The sequence below is a fragment of the Ranitomeya variabilis genome, chromosome 6, assembly GCF_051348905.1.
Source record: "Ranitomeya variabilis isolate aRanVar5 chromosome 6, aRanVar5.hap1, whole genome shotgun sequence".
Lineage (NCBI taxonomy): Eukaryota > Metazoa > Chordata > Amphibia > Anura > Dendrobatidae > Ranitomeya > Ranitomeya variabilis.
In genome coordinates, this window is record NC_135237.1 from 283,543,420 (window position 1) to 283,555,034 (window position 11,615).

Genomic DNA, 11,615 nt, shown 5'->3' on the forward strand with positions numbered 1-11,615 from the left:
AAACGTAAAGTTTAAACATTAAGAATTTTTAATAAGTTTTAGGAAATTTTAGATATTTTCATAAATAAAACACAAATTATTTCTACCTCAATATACCATGATCATAAAGTACAATGTGTCATGAAAACATTCTCAGAATCACTGGCATATGTCAAAGCATTCCAAAGTTATTGCCTCATAAAGTTATTTGGCAGATTTGAAAAATTTGGCCTGATCAAGGAGGTGAAAAATGACTACTTTGGTGGGAATAAGTTAAATGTAGACTGTCACCCCAAAAACTAAGTTTTAACTAATCAGATGATATAAGAGATGATCATATAAGAGACTTGGCTATATAGAAGAAAAAAAAAAGTTTTTAGCCATTTTCTGCAACCAATAACTATTTATTATTTTTTTAATTTACATTAATTGAGCCATGTGAGGAGGGCTTGATTTTTTGAGGGATGAGGTGATTTTTTTTTACTATGAAAAACGGACAGATTTGATATGCAATTAGATACTGGATTGATTTATCCCTCTCTATGTATTTCATTGGAAATTGTCTGCACTATGCACTTTACCTAATCTTCACACCATTTTATTGAAGGGCCATGTTATTTCTATGACTAGTATTGGTGATATTATACTCACCTTTACTCCATTTATATTGTCAAATTTTTCTATCTCTCTTTAAACTGTCTGTTGGATTATTACTTGATGTTCGCTATTCTGCATAATTTGTATTGTTGCACTTTATGTACCATATCATTATCATGTACAGTGTTTTTCGCTTTTTCTCATCATTTTTTGGTTGAGTTGCACTTCCAATTTTTAATGGTTTTTAATTCAAATTATGTACTTTAATAAAATTATTTTCTATGAGAATCCTCTCCACAAAAAATAGTTGACCCCACTGATAATAATAATATTTATAATAACATGAAAACATATAATAAAGTAAGAATAAAACAAATGTAACAGATATATAGAAAAAATAAGAACCATAATCTGAACCAAAACCAAATCAATATTGCTTAAAAGATATCATATTCAACAGGAAAGAGCAAAATAAGAGTTGATTTTCTTTGGTCTGTCATTACTATTGCTGCACTAGTCACTGACTTAGTAGAGCATGCTAATGATAGGTTTAACAATGTAATTAGTAATACAGGCTACTGCCGGCCACATGTTTAATCAGGACATTGCCAGGACAATACCCTGTTATTGCCGCAGTGTAATGCTACTTATTAGCTTCAATAATGAGAAAAACAGAGCTGCATCACACTTAGGAGTTAAGAATGCTTAAAGTTGTCAAAGCATTCCAAAGAATCTGCTTTTAATAAATTAGCATTTAAGGCCAGCTCCAAACTTTCAAAAATTCACAGTCCAAGTACATTATGCGATTTTCAGTTTGGACATGACTCTCCCAACCCAAACTCAACAGCCTTATAAGTATATGTCAAGCCAATCCATATTTCACTGTCCATACTCGAACCATAAATGTTCAATGTGTAAAGTCAGCCTAATACTGACAGAAGGTGAACTTTGAGACATATTTATAAAAAATTAATAACATACATTTTGTAGATTCAGAGTCACATTCCTATGCATGCCAGTGCATAAGATAAAAGTATGTAAATATAATAAAAGTTAAGTGTCCCAGAAAATAATTAGACATAGTCCATTTTTCTGGTAATGTTTAGGAGGGTAGTAAGAAGTCATGTTATGGCTTGAAGTAGCTGGCTTCCCATTTAGGGTTCACGTTCTTTAGTATATCTATGCTAATTACATAAGAGTATTTTTTCCCGCTGAAAAATTGCTGCAAAAGAATGATTTTAAAAATATAAGTGTTAATAGTTTATTTTTATAAATTAACAAAAAGTGAATGAACAAAAAGGAAATATAAATCAAAATTTGGTGTGACCACCCAAACAATATTAAATCATCGAATTGTCTAGGTATCTAGCTAGCTGGATTAAAGTCCACCATTTTTCTTTAACTGGAGTGCTGCTTGATTTTTTTCTATTTATATTTTGCGTTGGACAACCGCATTATTCAGGAAGTACTGGACCCAAAATCTGCTCAAGTTTGTGCTGCTATTTGTCTTTTCTATTTAGATAGATAATAGATAGATAATAGATAGATAGATGATAGCTAGATAGCTAGATAATAGATAGATATGGGATAGATAGATAGCTAATAGATAGATAGATAATAGATAGATAATAGATATATAATACCAAGGCCGATGTTTAGTAATGAACCAAATAAAATGGTACATAAATAGTTAAATAAGGACACACACACAAAATCTGCATGAAATATCTTTAATTTTAAAAAAAGGGACTGGGGCTGATGTTTCTAGCCTGGGAAGGGGGTAATACCCATGGAGCTTCCCAGGCTATGAATTTCAGACCGCAGCTGTATAATTAGCCTTTACTGGCTATTAAAATAGGGTTCCCCCCAAAAAAAATGACGTGGGGTACCTCTATAATTAATTGCCTGAAAGGCTATGCAGACAGCTGTGGGCAGATATTCATAGCATAGAGAGGGGCCATGGATATTGCCCCCCCGGCTACAAATACCAGCTCCCAACCACCCCAGAAATGGCGCATCTGTAAGATGCACCAGTTCTGTCACTTAGCCTCTCTCTTCCCACTGCCCTGTAGCGGTGGCATATGGGGTAATAAGGGGTTAATGTCACCTTTGATTGTAAGGTGACATTAAGCCTGGTAAGTAATGGAGAGACGTCAATAAGACACCTATCCATGACTAATCCTATAGTAGTAAAAGAGTTAAAGACACAGCCAGAAAAAAGTATTTTAATATTCTTAATTCCACCATACTTAAAACCACGCCTAATTCCCCGAAGCCATCGATCACCTGCAAAAAAATAAAAAATAATAAACCAACAGTATACTTCCTGTTCCAACGCAGTCCAATTAATAACGAGTCCCACGACGATCTCCCCTATAGAACAGTGACATCGGGTGATGTCACTGCTCTACAGGGCCTCCCACGATGCACTGACAGGAGACAATGGCTTCTGCAGTGCATCGCTGAAGAGGTTACTTGAGTTCAGGCTCACTTTATGGCAATGCTGCATGGGAAATTTCTCACACAGCGCTGCCGATGAGAAAATGAACTCGGGTGACCTCTCTCCTGACAGCGGCAGAAGGATACATCGCAGAGGATTACCTCCACCTGTCAGTTAATCACGGAGGCCCTGTAGAACCCTGACATCACCCAATGTCACTGTTCTACACGGGAGATCATCGTGGGACACTCGTTATTAACTGGACTACGGTGGAAAGGTAAGTATAGGTTGGTTTATTATGTTATTTTTATTACAGGTGATCAAGGGCTTCGGGGACTTAGGTGATTGGTGAGTATGTACTGTATGTTATATGTTGTATGTACTGTCTGTAATGTATGTCCTGTATGTCTGCTCTATGTATTGTATGTTTTGTTTTGTTTTTAAATACTGAACACATGCATTGCCTGATGGGTCTACTTTCCCATCATCTCCCTAGCTGTAACTGGGAGCATTCATAGCCGGATAGGAGCAGTAGTCGGATTGTAGTCCCATCAGACAATGGCTGCTTACAGAGACCCGCACACAAGCAGAGAAACACAAAGAGACACACACGCACACACACAGACACACACATACACACAGACCCCCGCACACAGACACTCACATAGTCTCCTCTCACACACTTCCCTACTTCCGATCTGCAGCATTTCTCGCACCCACATCCATAGCAAATCTGCAGATCTTTTTTACACCTGCGGTTTTGCTGCAGATGTGCCTGATTCAATGGAAGTCAATGGGTGCAGAAATGCTGCAGATCAGCAAAAAGAATTGACATGCTGCGGAAAATAAGCTGCAAATCCTCGCTGATTTTTCTGCAGCATGTACACAACAATTCTTCATTTCACATAGAATAACATTGCTTGTGCACTACACTGCAGATCTGATGCAATTCCGCAAGTACAAAAATGCTGCGGATCCACATCAAAATCAGCAATGCATGCACATAGCCTAGGAAGGTCATGGCGATTGTGTGCAGCACAGGAGCTGTGCCCGCGCGATCAATTCAGGGAGCTCAGCTTACATGATACCCGAGCCCAGGCTTTCACATCCAGGAGCAGTGCCTGCATTGCCCCTGGCTATTTAGCCCCATAATGCCATGACCGATTTTGATTACAGATTTTGGGGTAGCTATCACTGTGAGGGCTCGTTTGTTGTCATGTCAATCAGAGGTCATTAAGATGACCCCCGGGTCTGCCAGCTATGGTAGCCTGGTTAGACCATGCCAGGAGCATGGTCTAAGAGGCTTCTGTCAGTGTAACATTGACAGGTATAATGCGTTATACCAGCGATCAGAGTAATAAAATTCAAAGTCTAATAGACGGACTAAGTAAATAAGTAAAAAAAATTGTAAAAAAAAGCCGCATAAATAAAAAAATGATAAAATATTATTCCAATAAATGGGTTTATTTATGTTAAACAAAAACAAAAAAGTACACATATTTGGTATTTTGCGTCCTGAGCAACCTGATCTAGGAAAACTATAAAACCCTTCAGTGAAAACCGTAAAAAAAATTATAAATACAGAACAGGGCAAAAAACTATGTTTTTTCATCATACAAAAATTTGAACAAAGCACAGTCAAAAAGTCAAATGGAAATAAAAATGATGTAGCTGTAAATGTAATCTTATCCTGCAAAAAAACAAGCCACTATACAACTCCATCGGCTGAGAAATAAAAAAGCTGTAGCTCTCAGAATATAACGATGCAAAAACAATTATTTTTTCTATAAAATAGTTTTTATTGTGCTATCACTGTAATTGTACCTGAAGAATAAAGCTGATTTATCACTTTTGGTGAATGGAATATAAAAAGAACCAAAAAAACAATTCCTAGATTGTTGGCTTTTGTTCATTCTGCCTCCCAAAATCAGAATAGAAAGTGATCAAAAAATATTATGTGCCTGAAAATGGTACCAATAAAAATGGCAACTTGTCCTTCAAAAAACAAGCATTCAAATGACTCCTTTGGCAGAAGTATGGAAAAATTATAGCTCTCAAAATATGTTGATGCACAAAAAAAGTGTTTTTTAGCTTGTGATAGTAGCCAAAAAAGATATAAATCTGGTATCGCTTATTCCGCATGAGGCACAACATAAAAAATAAATGAAACCATTTCTTGACCTGCAGTTGATTTGTTCATTCTGCCTCCCAAAGATCGCAGTATGGATCAGCTCATATCTATCTTGAGCTCTACGCTGAGAGCTTACATCTGGATTTCTGTGTAAATCTCTGAAATATGTGATTCAGACATAACAATTGAAGATTCCCTTAACTGAGGTAGATGGAAACACTTTGGTTGCTCTTTGGCCTATGATCTGGCAGAGTCTGTCTTTTTAAACATGCATTAAAGTGCAATCAGTCACAGTTTTGTGCACCTCTGAAAAGGACACCTCTGAACAGAGACCAGATGGAATCCAGAGTAACTCTGCTGCCTAATTACAGTGAATTGATCCCTCAAGGTTTCATCTGAATCACGTAATTTGATGATTTAGATGGAAACCCCGATGTAAGTGCTCAGTGTAGCGCAAAGGATAAATGTGATGCAAAATATTATTTTAACATATTCCCAATAAAAGATTCAACTCAATCTACAAAACAAGTCCCCACTCAGGGTCATCATCTCCTGATGGAAATATAGAGGGCTTCCATGTTACTAGTACCCAAACATTCTGGAAAAGTGCTGTGGCTCCTCATCCCCAAAAGAAATCCTGAAAGTTCTGCTCACCAAAAGGCAAATGCCCCCTCCCTTCTGAGCCCCACACTGTGCCTAAGCCACATTTAGTGTTGACACATTTTGCATTTTGTAGTGATGAGAGACCACTTTAATTTACACCACCCATGTGTCTAGAAGCGTGAGCTGGGCACAATGTGTACGGGCATGACAATGTATGGGCACTGCAATGTCCTGGTCATAATAATAATGTACGGGTAGTACAGTTGCAGATTTGAAATTTTCACTCAGGAACATCCACTGCTGCTTATTTCTGGGAATCACTCATGGAGTTAAAGCTGTAGGTACATTTGCAAAGAGGTGTAATTTCCAAAATCAGGTCACTTGAGAGGGGATTCTGCTATTAGGGCACTTATTGGTTCTGTATATGGAGTCCGCACACTATTCTTCAATAATTTGGTCTCCGAGAGTCACATAGCGCTCCTTCCCTCCGGAGTCTCACCGCGTGGCTAAGCAGTACTCTACAACAACATTTCGGGCATTGCCATATTCAACAGAAATTGTGGGACAAATTTTGGTGACATTTATACCAAGTTCCCAAAATGTAAAACCTGGGGCTAAAAAAAAATTTTTTAGGTTAAAATATAATTATTTTTTCTTCGCTGCCCAATGGAACACTTGTACTCAAAAGTTTACATACCCCGGAAGAATTTTTGATTTCTTGGCCTTTTTTCAGAGAATATGAATGAAAACACCAACTTTTTCTCCACTTATGGTTAGTGGTTGGGTGAAGCCATTTATTGTCAAGCTACTGTGTTTTCTCTTTTTAAATCGTAATGACAACCCAAAACATCCAAATGACCCCCATGAAAAGTTTACATACCCCATTTCTTAATACCATGTATTGCCCCCTCTAACATCAATGACAGCTTGAAGTCTTCTGTGGTAGTTGCGGATAAGGTTCTTTATTTTCTCAGATGGTAAAGCTGCCTACTCTTCTTGGCAAATAGCCTCCAGTTCCTGTAAATTCCAGGGCTGTCTAGCACGAACTGCTAGCTTGAGATCTCCCCAGAGTGGCTCAATGATATTGAGGTCAGGAGACTGAGATGGCCACTCCAGAACCTTAACTTTGTTCTGCTATAGCCAATGACAGGTCGACTTGGCCTTGTGTTTTGGATCGCTGTCATGTTGGAACATCCAATTACATCCCATGCGCAGCTTTCAGGCTGATGATTGCAAATTTGCCTCCAGTATTTGCTGATAATGTGCTGCATTCATCTTTCCTTCAACTTTAGCCAATTTTCCTATGCCTTTGTGGCTCACACATCCCCCAAACATCAGTGATCCACCTCTGTGCTTTACAGTAGGAATGGTGTTCCTTTCATCATAGACCTTGTTGACCTCTCTCAAAATGTAATGCTTATGGTTGTGGCCAAAAAGTTCAATTTTAGTCTCATGAATCCAAATTACCTTGTTCCAGAAATTTTGTGGCTTGTGTCTGTACTTTTTTGCGTATTGTAGGTGAGATACTTTGTGGCATTTGCGCAGTAATGGCTTTCTTCTGGCGACTCGACAATGCAGCCCATTTTTCTTCAAGTGCCTCCTTATTCTGCATCTTGAAATAGCCACACCGCTAGTTTTCAGAGAATACTGTAATAAAGCTGATGTTATTTGTGTTTTTTTTTTGCATCCAGAACAATTTTCCTGGCAGTTGTGAATGAAATCTTTGTTGGTCCCTGATTTTCCATTTGTTAATCACAGTTTGAACACTGCTGACTGGCATTATCAATTCCTTGGATATCTTTTTGTTTACCTTTCCTGTTTTATACAGCTCAACCACCTTTTCCCATAGATCCGTTAACAATTCTTTTGCTTTCCCCATGACTTACAATCCAGAAACATTAGTGGCTGGATGAAAGATGCAATAGTCTGTCTAGATCCCAGAAACTCACTCAGCTTTTATGCACACACACAATTTGCAGGCAAACAGGTCACGGGTGAGGATGTTACCTTTAGTAGCCATTCAAACTCATTTGTGTCAACTTCAGGTCAAAATCACCAGTGTATGTGAACTTTTCATCATGGTCATTTGGATGTTTTGAGTTGTCATTATGATTTTAAAAGAGAAAACACAGTAGTTTGACAATAAATAGCTTCACCCAACCACTAACCATGAGTGGAGAAACAGTTTTGGTGTTATCATTCATATTCTCTAAAAAAAAAGGCCAAGAAAGCAAAAATTCTGCCAGGGTATGTAAACTTTTGAGCACAACTGTATAACATTCATTGAGGCACATGTGATGTCAATATGCTCACTGCACCCTTAAAGTAACTAATTAATTGAGAAATGTAGTTTGTAAAATGGGTTCACTAATGGGGAGTGCTGTTCTGACACCTCAGGGGCTCTGCCAATGTGATATGGCACCCTCAAACCATTCCAGCAAAATATGAGCTCCAATATGGCTCTCCTTCCCTTCTGAGCTTCGCAATGGGTCTCAAAAGTTGTTTTCGATCACATATTGGGTATTGGTATACTTAAGAGAATGTATCTAACAAATTGTACAGACCATTTTGTCTTATTTTCCCTTTTGAAAATTGAAAACTTGGGGCCAAAGCAATATTTGAGTTTAAAAAATGGTAATTTTCCATTGACTCAGTCCAAAGTTAAACAATTCTATGAAATACTTTGGATTAATAATGATCCTCACTAGTCCCCTAGATGAATTTCTAAAGAGGTATCGTTTCCAAAATGGGGTCACTTGTAGGGGTTTCTGCTAGCTTGGCACCTCAAGGGCTCTTCAAATTTGACACAGCATCCAGTATCTATTCCAGCCAAAATTATGTTCCAGAGTTCAATCGTCGCTTCCCTTCTGAGCCTTGCCGTGTGCCCAAATAGTAGTTTCCTTCAACATATGGGGTATTGGTGTACTCAGGGGCTTTTCAAATGCAACATGTTATCTGCTATCTATTCCAGCCAATTTTTTGCTCCATAAGTTGAATGGTGCGCCTTACCTTCCAAGCCCTGCCGTGCATCCAAACAGTAGTTTTCCACCACATATGGGGTATGGGATATCAGTGTACTCAGGAGAAACTGCGCACTAAATTGTATGACCCATTTTCTCCTGTTACCCTTTACAAAAGACTATATTTTTATGGGAAAAAAGTAAAATTTTCATTTATTTCATTTTACATTGCTTTAATCTGGGTGAAGCCCCTTAAGGGCTAATAAACTTCTTGAGTGTGGTTTTAAGCAGCTTGATGGGTATAGTTTTTAAAATGGTCTCACTGTTAGTTATATTCTCTGATATAAACTTTTAACCCTTCTAACTTTGTAACTAAAAAGTATGTTTCAGAAATAATGCTGACATAAAGTAGACATGTGGTAATTGTTATTTATAAACTATTTTGTATGGTATAACTATCTGGTATAAGTGCATAAATATGCAAGGTTTGAAAATTGCTAAATTTTCTAATTTTTTGTCAGATTTTCATACAAAAACACAAATCATATGGACCAAAATTTACCACTATCATGAAGTACAACATGTCACAAAAAAAAGTATCTCAGAATCACTTGGATATGTTGAAGCTTTCCTGAGTTATTACCCCATAAAATGAAACTGTTCAGAATTCCCAGAGAAGCATTGCATGGCCTATAAGTCTACTTACACCTACTTGGCACACTCCACAAGAGAAAAAACACCTTTTAGGCTCCCTGAAACACACCACAACTCTAAATAAATAAAACATTCCACATCTCTAAACAAAATGTTTTCCGATTACTAACTTAATATAACTCATCTAAATAACTTTACTAATATTGGTTCAAAGTTTAAAGAGTGTTGGTGTCATTTTAGCAAGGACTGATAGTACTGTATGCATGTATACTGAGTTTAAAGTTCTTTGAATCTAAAAATCATAAGTGCCGTGTTAGAGCAAGCACATTTACTTTCACCCCTTAAAGGACGCAGCCTAATTGGATACTTAACATCATTACTTTCATTTTGCTTTTTTTTAAGTATTGTCCCTATGAAGGAATATCATTGCAATATTACATTAACTGGAGACACTACATGGTGCCAGGAAGAATGCTTCCAGAAAATCTATAAAATATTTAGAATTGAGAGTCCTCAGTGGTTGATACCTTTTAATGGCTATCTGAAAAGATGGTAACAAATTGCAAGCTTTCGAGACCACACAGGTCTCTTCATCAGGCATAGACTAAAAGAAATTCTGGAGAATCACATATTTATGCACAACACATCACAGAAAAACCCCCAGAAAAAAACATGGATAAGACAGGTGACATGTGACAGGTGAAAATCTATAGTAACTGTAAATGAAGGCTCCATGGAAACTTTCTGCTATATGCTTCGAGACTACTTCATTAGTTCAAAATAGCATTGTATATTGCAAAAAATACAGTATATTCATTACTTGGTTTATGAATTTGCTTCACATAACTAAAAATGTGTTTCTTAATGTCTCCCATTAGCTTCACCATTGGTTGAGTGTGTAAGGCAATGAACAAAAGGCATTCGAATATCATCATTTGTTTCCGGAAGATTCACAAGACATGTATCAAGAAAAGATAACATTTACAATATAATTTCTGATTTGAGATATTATTGTGTCTGCTAAGATTTCGTCTGAAGAATGTTTGCTCAGTGCCTGAGAATCCAGATAAGTGTCAAAGCTGTCTTGTCTTCATGATAATTCTTTTAAGTATTTTCCAGTATCTTTCATCTGATTCTCTATATACACAATATAAAGAATATTCATACACATACACAATATTTATATAAGACACAGTGTGCCAAATTTAAGAAGCCTAAGTAATTAAATGTTGTGATAACTGTGAGACATGAAACTGTTGACTGTTCCTCTTTTTCTCCTTTTCTACAAGAACACAAATCCATAATCTATTATCCTACTGAGTGGAAATTGAAGACATCTGTCTATAAAAAACAAAGAATATGTATTTGATGTATTTTTCCATTCTTAAACATTTGTATCATATCTGCAGTATTTACTGTATGTGCCTATGCAAAGAGCATAGCAAGCATCTTCCCTTTCCTTAATTTCTTGTAAGTTGTATTAGTACTAGTTTTGTTTAATCAGAAAACAACACTTGACGAAGTCAAGAGAAGAAAATCCTCCTACCTTTTTATTAAATCATGCCAATCCTTAAAATAGTATAGGTTTAGAGATGTACAATTTAATTCACTTTGCCCTGGTTCTGTGTCTAGTCTGGTCCTCCATGGCAGCTGGTCTTCTGCCCTTGTCATCCTGGAACTGCATCATGGGCAGTGCAAATCATGGTTGTCTAAAGGAAAAAAGTAAGGTGTACAATTTTGAAGCATTTTTAAGCGGTTGTCTGATGTTAAAAATGGGGTCTTATAATTTATTGGGAACAGTACCACTTTTGTCCATGAGTCCTTATTAATGTAAATATGGCTCAGCTGCAATATCAGATATAACCCATCAACAAGAGTCACACCTTTCCTGGAAGTAAAGAAGACCCTTCATTATAATCCCATACAACCCATAGAATGTAATAATGACTCATTGAAAAGTTATTAAAAAAGATCACAGAAATAAGGTTTAACTAAAGTAAATCTGTTATAAAATGGAACAAAAACCTAAAGAGATGAACTGGAATATAACCTGGTATGCATTAAACATGTAGGCGCATGTTCACACTGACCACTAAACAGACAAAATCCACGTTAAAAGCAAAATAAGCAAATACCCTGCAGTAAATAAACAAATAAATAGCAATCGAGCATGCAAATAACAAAGGGTACTTAGTCACCATAATTGTGATACCAAAAAGTGAAAGCAATTCCACCGCGTCAAGGTGACCCT

The 11,615-nt window shown here is 36.8% G+C and overlaps 1 protein-coding gene across 1 annotated transcript in view; it reads left to right on the forward strand.

Moving 5' to 3' along the window:
* Positions 1 to 11,318, forward strand: part of SLC6A3 (solute carrier family 6 member 3) — a 194,727-nt gene extending 183,409 nt beyond the window's left edge. Inside the window, exon 15 of the mRNA XM_077269697.1 lies at positions 10,243 to 11,318. Within this exon, the coding sequence (XP_077125812.1) occupies positions 10,243 to 10,266 (24 nt within the window). The 3' untranslated portion in view covers positions 10,267 to 11,318. The remainder of the gene's footprint in view (positions 1 to 10,242) is intronic.
* Positions 11,319 to 11,615: the final 297 nt, after the last annotated feature.